This window comes from Aegilops tauschii, chromosome 7, assembly GCF_002575655.3.
Source record: "Aegilops tauschii subsp. strangulata cultivar AL8/78 chromosome 7, Aet v6.0, whole genome shotgun sequence".
NCBI classification, from domain to species: domain Eukaryota; kingdom Viridiplantae; phylum Streptophyta; class Magnoliopsida; order Poales; family Poaceae; genus Aegilops; species Aegilops tauschii.
The window spans coordinates 104608328-104618203 of record NC_053041.3 but is presented as its reverse complement, the minus strand read 5'-3'; the positions used below and the strand labels follow the sequence as shown (position 1 = coordinate 104618203).

General features: G+C 50.7%; 1 protein-coding gene across 1 annotated transcript; it reads left to right on the top strand.

The window, feature by feature from the left end:
• Window positions 1-1060: 1060 nt before the first annotated feature.
• Window positions 1061-2241, top strand: LOC109749399 (protein GOS9). Its single transcript, XM_020308364.2, has 3 exons — window positions 1061-1250; window positions 1396-1620; window positions 1703-2241. Exons 1-3 carry the CDS (start codon window positions 1248-1250, stop codon window positions 1952-1954), a joined length of 480 nt encoding a protein of 159 aa, XP_020163953.1. The 5' UTR covers window positions 1061-1247; the 3' UTR covers window positions 1955-2241.
• The last annotated feature ends 7635 nt before the right edge of the window (window positions 2242-9876 follow it).

Sequence of the window (9876 nt, the reverse complement as noted above, 5' to 3'; positions counted from 1 at the left end):
ACCCATCAAGTAAGTTCATTTGGCCGGATATGCATAGTTTTGTTGTTCACTAGCCAGATATGCATAGTTTTGTTGATCACTAGCCAGATATGCATAGTATTGTAGCCGGATATGCATAGTTTTGTTGGTCACTGGCCGAATATGCATAGTTTTGTCGGTCACTTTCCGGATATGCATTGATCACTAGCTGGATATGCGTAGTTTTGTTGATCACGTGTCGGATATGCCTAGTTTTGTTGGTCACTTGTTGGATATGCATAGTTTTGTTGGGCACTTGCCGGATATGCATAGTTTTGTCGGTCACTTGCCGGATAATTATAGTATTGTAGCCGGATTATGCATAGTTTGTTGATCACTTGCTGGATATGCATAGTTTTGTTGATCACTTGCTGGATATGCATAGTTTTGTAGCCGGATATCTATGCATAGTTGTGCAGCCAGATATGCATTGTTGACAATGTTTTATTTTGTAGCCTTCTCGTGTGTGTACGGTGTTCAAGAAGTTGGTTGAAATTGAATGGGCAACCGAAGTGAAACCTATTCATAGCCAAGATCGCCGCCCAAGTCACCGAGGAAGAAATCGGTGACCTAACCGAGCCAACAAAAGAACCGTTCAAGAAGGTTAGAAGAGAGTTTCAGAGAAAGAAGTGGGAGGAGAGGGTGAAGCGAGAATGTGCGGCGGCCAAGATAACAGAGAGGTTCGAGGACATCTTGTCGAGGAAGGAGGAGCTGCTACCATATCCTCCGTTGGCACGATTTCAGTACTTGCATATTTAAGGGGCGGCGGTAGGTCAAATGAGTGTACTTGCCTGCCACAGTTTCATGAAGTCTTCACCAGGAAATACATAAATAAAAATACCAGACAAATATCTCGAAACGAAAGGTTTTTTGGTGTCACACGAAGGTAAGGACCGGCAGTAGCTACGTAGCGTGGTTTCAAATTTAGGCCCCACCATTTTGGAGGCTAGTACTTAGTAGTTAATTAAGCAACGTGACAAAAACGTCAGAGTCGGCACTAAATTCTTTGCCCAACAAATTAAACGGCACTAAATCCTCATAAATCGAAGTAGCCACGAGTAGGATACACATGCATGCGTGAGTTGGAGGAGGCGTGGAGGCTGCGCATCCGCCCAAACCAACTACTACTCTCCTGTGTTTTGCTGCATATAAAATTCGTTCAAGCGCCTGCCTGATCAGCTCAACTTTCTATTGGTGCTTCGTTGTGCGGCCGCGCGAGAGCTAGCGAAATGGTCTGTCCTAGCCCTGGCTACTCTCCCATGCATGAGCTGACCTCCATGCTGTGTTCCTTCCGTTTAAAGATAGAGAAAAGGTCCATGCTGTGCTATCTATCTTCACAGGACTCATGGCAGCTGGTTGTTTTGTGTGTGCGTGCAGAGCCAGAGCCAGAGCCCGAGCCCGGTGGTGAAGCTGGGGACGTGGGGCGGCGATGACGGGGTCGCCCACGACATCACGGTGGCGCCGCAGCGGCTGGAGAGCATCACCATCCGCTGGGGCAAGGTCCTCGACTCCGTCGGCTTCACCTACAGGGACAAGGACAAGCAGCTGCACACCGCCGGGCCCTGGGGCGGCGCCGGAGGCGAAAAGGAAGACCCGGACACGGTGAGCGAGCGATCCACGCACTTCTTGTCACTCCTGTTTCTTTTCTTGGTCTGATAGACGTACTTGTATGTATGTCGTGCAGATCACCCTGGGGCCGTCGGAGTACATAACCCAAGTCGACTGGTCGGTGGGGCCGTTCAAGCTCAAGGAGATCGAGCTCTGCATCACCTCGATCAAGTTTGTGACCAACCAGGCCACCTACGGCCCGTTCGGGCACACGGTGGACAGCACGCACTACAGCCTGCCCGTGCTCAACAACGGCAGCGTCGTCGGCATGTTCGGCCGCGCCGGAGACTACCTCCACGCCATCGGCTTCTACGTCCTCCCCTTCTAATTCACAACTCGAGATCAGTCTCGCATCTCGAGTTCCCATGTTCGTTGGTCCCATCCATTGTTCAGCATCTAAATCGGACCATAAAACATCTTATATTTTGAGACAGAAGGAGTACTAGTTGCTTCGACAAATCGGGTACCTGGCCCTGGCCGTTTGAATATTTGCAATGTTGAATCTTTGAATTACATGACATATGAAGTTCGAGAGATTAAAAGGCTGTATGTTCAATATTTTGGACACCGATCATGAAAAGAAACATAATTCTAATATCAAGTGAATTTCACCTTCGTGTGTGTGTGTATTTTTCCTACGCATGCTTTGTTCAAACCGTAGCTTTGGCATACAAAGCTCTGTTTCTCATCTAGGTTAGACCCGATGACGCCGTCTTCGTGGGATCAGTCGGATCAAGCTGAATCTTCCTGGTGGCAGGCTCCGGCAGCATAGCGAAATTAATCGCTTTCTTTGATCAGGACAGACCCCGGGTCCTCAAGCCTGCTGCCGCCGTACAGATCTGTGAAGTGCCGAGTTGAGCGAGCTCAAGGCTCTCTGTTTCCCGGGCTCTCTGTTTACCGGGAGCTGGCCTGCCAAAGATGGCGTGGTTAGCTGGGTCAAAACTAGCCATCTGAAATGTACTCCCTCCGTAAAGTTATATTTCTTTACAGACAGAGTAAGAGCAACTCCAACTCAGCAACTTAAATCGTTCGCATGCTTTCGTTTGACTCGGCGTGGACAAAAATGGAAGCCCAATGCGTCGACCTAAACCCAAAACGCGCCCGCTTTGCGTCCGCGCCGACGCATTGCGACCCAAATTTGCGCAGAAATGTGTCGGCACAGACGCATCGCGCGTCTTCTCGGTGTCCGCCGCATCTCCACCCGGCGTGGGGCGTCCTCATCCGCTTTCAGAAGCCCCCCGTCCCAATCTCGCCACCCACTGCTCCCCCGTCGGCGGCAACGCTAGCCACCTAGCCACCGGCACGATGGGCTTCTTCTTCGTCAACGGCAAGGCCCCCGCCACCCCTCTCCCTCGCCTCCGCCGGCCGAGGCAGCGCGTGAGCGTGCCAGTGCACCAGGCGGAGTGGCACTGGCAGCACCGCATTCCTCTCCCCTATCTCGATGTCACCCTGCCGCACGACTCGCACTTGGATCCGGAGAGAATCCCAGTGCCGGCGGCGCCGTGGTTGGCAAGGGCGCACGCGGAGGAGGTGCGGCACCGGCGGGCGATGCTGACAGCGGAGCAGCGCCTCGACTCCGCCTACGACGCCGACTTGCCCTATTGGGCGTGTTGGTTCGCCTTCGAGCACGAGGACGTCAGGCGGCGTGGCGTCCGCGAAGTCTCCCGTAGCTCCCCGCCGCCGCCCATCGTCGTTCGCGACAAGGACTAGGAGGCGGAGGCTGTCTACCAGGCCGCCATGGCGGCTGTCCCCCGGGAGAGCGAGGAGGACGAGCGGCGTAGGGCGGCGTACGAGGAGGAGGATGAGGAGGCGACATACCAGGCGCGCATGGCGGAGGCCATGGCGCTGTCCGCGATCGGCGACTGCGTCGTGCTGCCGCTGGCCCCATCGTCCCCAGTTAAGGCCGAGCCGGAGTCGACGCTCGTCGAGCGCTACTCGTGGATGGGAGTAGTGTGCGAGTGGGTGAGCGCCCCGCCGATCTAGATGGGGGCGACGCCGAGGCAGGAGGCGGCGTACCTCGAGCAATGGTGCCAGCAACAGCTGGCCGAGGAGCGCCGCGACAACGCGTACCTTGAGCAGCTGGAGTGCGACGCCGAGGAGGAGCAGCGCGAGGCGGAGGAGGAGGTGCGCCAGGCAAAGGCCGCGGTGGCATAGCCCGCGGCCGACATCGCCGTCGTCTGGAACACGGCGTTCCCCTGGGCTGCCCTTGCGCCAACGCTGATCGACCTCACCGGTCCCGACGTCGACGACGAGGCCGCCTAGGGCAACGTGCCGCCTCGTAGTTTATTTTTTTAATGTTTAGTTAATGTAATGTGGACGCGTAGACTCTCGCCGGCCTTCGTGTCCAGCTTTAATGTTTAATAAATGTGTTTTTATTTTCGAAATATTTGTGTTCTTTTTTTTGCCCTCAGGAAAAATAGGTCGGGTCAGTGTTGGGTGCAAGCGCCGACCCAAACACGAAAGCGGATGTGAGAATTCGCCGAGCCGATCCAAACAAACAAAAACAGACAAAATCATCGTCCAATTGGGTCGGCGTGTTGGAGTTGCTCTAACAAACTCTTTGCAAGAAGTTCTCCGGTCCTCCAAACGTGACAGGCAGAGAGATCCGTCCGAGTGGTAAGGAAGAAGTTAACCGGACGACACTATGAAAAGATGAGTGACTCTCCTTCAGTTCAGATCTTGGGATGCCATATTGTCCAGTGTTCTGACAAAGGGCATGTGGGGACTTCCGGTGGTGGCGGCGAGGCGTCCCTAAGAGTATCTCTAGTGGATGGTGTATATGGAGGTGGATGCTAAATATACACGATCAAAATCAAAAATGTTTTCCAGTGAATCGTGTATCAGGTCGTGTACCTATACACGTCGCTCCCACGAGCGTACCTGGCATGGGACTAAACACGACCGAACTACGCTCGTGGCCTCGCGAACAGAAGGGAAAAGAAGAGAAAAAAGCCTCCCGCTCCCGCTCCCGTTCCTCTCCGGCCGCCTCCCCAAGGTCACCGTCGCCCCTCTCCGGCCGCCGCCCAAGGTCGCCGTCGCGTCTCCTCTCCGGCCGCCGTCCAAGGTAACCATTTTTTCCTTTCTCGCGAGCGGGAGCAGAGGGGCGGCGGCCGCACGCGCGGTGGGGGGGGGGGGGGGGAGGGGGGAGATGCAGGGGCAGCAGAGCGGTGGGGGGAGAGGGGAGATGCAGGGGCGGCGGCCAGGCGCGCCTGTCTGCTGGGGCGGCGGGACGAGCGGCGCCGTGGGGAGATGCAGGGGCGGCGGCCGCACGCCTTGCAGCCCGATCTGGCGGCGGCGCCGGTGCCGGCGCGCGCCCTAGTTTAGCCACTGGACTGACGACCTTCTCGAGCAGCAGGGGCGTTCATGTACTAATTTTCTAGTGCCAGGCATTTGCGGTTCGTTTTTTTGGGGGGTAATCTTAGTTGTTCGTCTAGATTTAGTGTAGAGTTGCATGTGCTTGTCTTCGCCGTGCGCTCGGTTGGTTTATCAGCAAAGTTCAGATGCGCAGCCAATAGTTCATTAGTTACGATTTTCTGGCAGTTTCCAGCGGTTGTATTTTCGGCGTATAGTTAGTCAGGCGTAACTTTCTGCCCTGTAATGCTGTTCTTTCTTACAATCTTCTGTCCATGTATGTTGTGTGCCTTCCCCTCTATTTCCACTGTTCTATTGTGTAATTGTCCTGTCACTAAAATTGAGTTTTGTCTCTCATGTTCTGAATTTCCTCTTTTTCCTGCACTTTTGCTTCACGGTTCATTGTAATTTCAATAGCATTTCTGCGGCTGTTGTTGACCATCTTTCAAGTTTATTTTTGTACTAGTATTTGAGATCTGTCCATCATTTACTATCATGTGGAACTCTTTTCACAGTTAAAATGACCATGATTCACTGTGTCCAGTGGTCGGGTTTAAAGTTTGCTTACAACTCTAGTACACTTCTATTACACTTACTGAGGACTTGTATTTCTTCTTTTTAGGTCAGTGTAAATTTGGTATTCTCTGTGTTTTGTTGTTCCTATGATCTGTCGCTCTGTCAGCCTTTGTAATTTGCGCCTATGTTATGTTACAGTACCTGACGACGTTAACTTAACTCCCTTTCCTTAGAACTGTAACTACTGTAGTAACACATCCTTTTTCATTGTCTTTAAACATGCCATGCCGTTTTTTGGGGCAATTTTTCCAACCCCAGTGCATGCAATCTATGCTCCCTAACATACCAGGAAATCCTCTTTCCTCCCCTATTGCAAGTAACCTAGCAATGTCTTCTTCATTTGGAGATCTCAGGTACCTTTCCCCAAAAACTTCACAAACTTTGATCACAAATTTCTTGCAAGACTCTAAATTAGTAGCCTCAGCGGACCGAATGTACTCATCAGCACCATCAGCTGCTATTCCATATGTTAGCATCCGCATTGCCGCGGTCATCTTTTGCAGAGGATGTAACCCAAGAGCTCTAGAAGCACTTCTTTTTTGAGTAAAATAACCATCATAATCATGCTCAAGTATACCATCGGCTATGCGTTTGAACAAATTACGGGACATCCTAAATCTGTGCATAAAAAGTAAATGAGACAGGGAAATGAAAAAAGGGCTAAAGCAGAGAAGTGTAGTAATTACGAACCTTCGTCGAAACAAATGTTCGGGATAGCGAGGAACTTCTTTGAAGTAGTCGTCCCACAGAAGAACAAATCCGGCATCTCTTCCTCGATTGATTGTTTGACGTCCATACTTGGAACCGCCATGGCGTCGAGCGTTCATCCTCTCTTCCTCCTCGCGCTCGGCGAATGCTGCAAGTATGAGTTCATCGTCGCCAGATGAAGATGACGAAGAACTCATGTCCAAAGTGGATGCGTTCATTGTGTTGCGTGAGAGACGATAGAGAAATCTAGGTGAGAAGAGAAGTCACAGATAGAAGTGCTAGAAGAGAGATGGTAGGGGTGGTTTATATAGACTAGAAATACGACCGTTGAAAATATAGCCGTTTGAAAATATAGCCGTTGGAAATATAGCCGTTTGAAAATATAGCCGTTGGAATATATACGTCCAAATTTACACGTTCCACTGAAAAACTGAGAGGTGTATATTTTAGCAAGGTGTATATGGACGTGTATATGGAGATATACACGTCCAAATTTACACCATCCACTAGAGATGCCCTAAGACCCTAACGGCTTGGTCAAATAAGGCTGAACGTCATCTCGTTGTCACCCTTGTCATTCGTGTGGAACGATGGCTATCTTGGACGAATGTAAATCGGAAAATGATTCTCACATCTCGGTCAGGCTGCAGGTGGGATGAGCTTGGTGTTCCAAGCTCAGATTAAGCGCTTGAACTTCAGTGAGATTCAGTCCAGGCGTAAGAAGTCTATTGAGAAGAGAAAGACTGCCAATCATGAGATGCGTTGTCTCGAGGAGAGCCCAGGTTTCTTTCCGGTGGTATGCCCAGAACATGAAACGTTCCTCGATACTGAATTTCATATTTAATTGACATAAAATAGGCCTAATCGCTGTTACCCCGTGAATTAGCACAAGCATGTAATTTTGTGTTAGGTAAACATTTTTACCGCAAATGCATAGTTTATTTTGGTCTTTATCCTGAGAGTACCATGACTCGGTTATGAAGTTGTTAGGACAGACCCACAAAAAACATGGAATTTGTTCGAAAATCGGTCCAAACTGATATCCGGACACGTATACGAAAGCTATCCATCCAACCCTATATTGCAAATGTTCGCCTAAAAAAATAGTAGCTATGACTTATAATTTGTTTAATAGCTAAGCTACTAGCTTCCGCCAAATGCTACTCATAAGCATTTGGTAAAAAACTAGCTTCCCCAATTACAGCTACTCCCTCCATTCCAAAATAGATGACCTAACTTTGTACGAAAGTTAGTACAAAGCTACTAAGCTTCGCCTAATCTAGGCAATGACTGCCTAGTCAAGCATAATTAGCACCTTCCGTCAGATTCACAAATGTCTAACGCAATTATTAGCACAAAGTTTTCCCCCAAATGCTAGCTATTGTGAGCGGACGCAGAGTAGAGACGGTGCGTTGTGCCTTTTAATTGGCCAGACAGATGTCCAGACTCCCGCAAAAGTCCCCACACAAAAAGTGATACCAATTTGCCGGAAAAAACGTGCTCCGGACGCTCGGTGGACCGATGTAGAATCGTGTTGGATGGCAAACTGCGTACGAACAACGTGGTCCGGATGCTTGCAGAACATTTGAGGAAGATGTCCTTATTAGATAGGGACATTTACATCTATGCCCTTAACTCGAACCGGACACTACTCAGTTTTGCCCCTATTTTTTAGGTATGCTCAGTTTTGCCCCTCCGCCGTTAGTTTCACTTATACAAATGCCCTTCTCTGCCGTTACCGTCCGGTCAAAGGTCTTTGACCATCCTGAAAAAATAGCAAAAAATATCAAAAAAATATGAAATTTGGTGGGATCAAAGATAGTCATGTCCGCAAGGCGCGTGCACATTTTCATGCCGTTCGGACACTCCGGGAGCTCGTGGCAAAGGAAAACATAAATTTTGTACACATGCGAACAGTAAATTCAAAAAAATAGAAAAAAAATCAAAAAATTATGAAATTTCGTGGGACTGAAGATATTCAGGTGCGCAAGATGTGTGCACGTTTTTGTTGTGTTTGGACATCGTAGGAGCTCGTGGAGAAAAAAAAACAAATTTTAGCTCAAATTTTTTTTGAAAAAATGCACTATTTTGTTTTTTTTTCTCTAGAGCGCCTCGTACGTCATTTGATCACCAAAGCTTGCAAGCACCTTGTGCACTCAAGCCTCTTTGACGGCAAATAAATTCAATTTTTTTTGAACTTTTTTGCTATTTTTTTCGAATTTACTGTTCATAGGCATAAATTATTTTTGTTTTCCTTTGCCACTAGCTCCCGGAGTGTCCAACCAACACAAAAATGTGCACGTGCCTTGCGGACATGACTATCTTCGATCCCACCAAATTTCATATTTTTTTGATTTTTTCTGCTATTTTTTTCTGGATGGTCAAAGTACTTTGACCGGACGGTAACGGTGCAAAAGGGCATTTCTATAAGTGACACTAACAGCGGAGGGGCAAAACTAAGCATACCTGAAAATTAGGGGCAAAACTGAGTAGTGGGTTCGAGTTAGGGGCAGAACTGGAATTGGCCCTATTAGATAGTATTACATTTATTCAGTAGTCTAGCATGTTAGTGCTTCTGGGCTTTCCCTCATCTTGATGCATCTATAACCGGGCGCTCAAAACTCATCTCAAATGTCCGGACGGACGGACCGACATTTTCCGGTCACAAAAAAAACCGACCCACTGGGTCGCCTCAAACTGGCCTCAAATGCGCGGACTGTCCGGTGCCCCTCATCAACCCAAATGTAGGGCGGATATAGGGCGGCCCGGGCACGCCGGGGTGCGTCCGCCACGCCGGACTTGACAGACCCGGCCGACTGCCGACCCCATGGATGTCCCACAAAAACCCCAACCCGACTCTCGCTCGGAACCCCAGCTCAATCACTCTCTTCTCTCGCTCCGTCCTCTCCTCTTCCCTCTTTGATTCCGATCCAATCCGGCGCAATGTCGAGCTCTGGCAGCAACTTCGGCTCCGACCTCGACGTCGAGGAGGAGCTGGCCCTTCGCATTGCCTTGGAGCGGTCCAAGGCGGACAACGGGGGCAGCTCCGGATCTGCGCCGTTGCCGCTCCCGCATCAGCACAACGCGGATGCCGGAGCTGACCCCTCCTGGCCCGCACGCAGCTTCGCTAGGGCAGCGCAGTCCGCTCCACCCCCGCGCTGTCCCCTTCCCCCATCGGCCGTCCGCGCGGACAGTGGTGGGTGCTAGTGCGTGTATCGTCGGCCCGCACGCACACTCCGGAATCGAAGGCGCACTGTCCACCGTGAGAGATAGCAGGCAAGCGAGAGGGATGCGGCGGAGCAGTCCTTATGCCGCCACCACAAGATGCCAGCAGAGGCCGACGAGGACGAGCGGCTCCATTTGGGTCTACTGTCGGTCGCTGACGACGGCGGAGACGAACGCTCGCCGCCTACAACGGAAGATTGTGAAGGCGCTCCGGCTTGCCATAGAGCAGTTGAAGCACGAGGCGAAGGAGGCAGCGGCGGAGGCGGCTCGGGTGGCCAAGTTTAATCGACAGCAGGATAGGGCCATCCGCCGGATGAAGGGGCAGATCGTCCTCTCCGACTCCTCGTCCGACGATGACGACCAGAGTTCCACCTCCTTCGATGACGACCA

What these genes read in the sequence shown, in the direction of transcription:
- LOC109749399 (XM_020308364.2), top strand. An exon ending in AAAAGGAAGACCCGGACACG is followed by an intron (nt 1,621 to 1,702) that starts GTGAGCGAGCGA and finishes TATGTCGTGCAG; the next exon opens with ATCACCCTGGGGCCGTCGGA.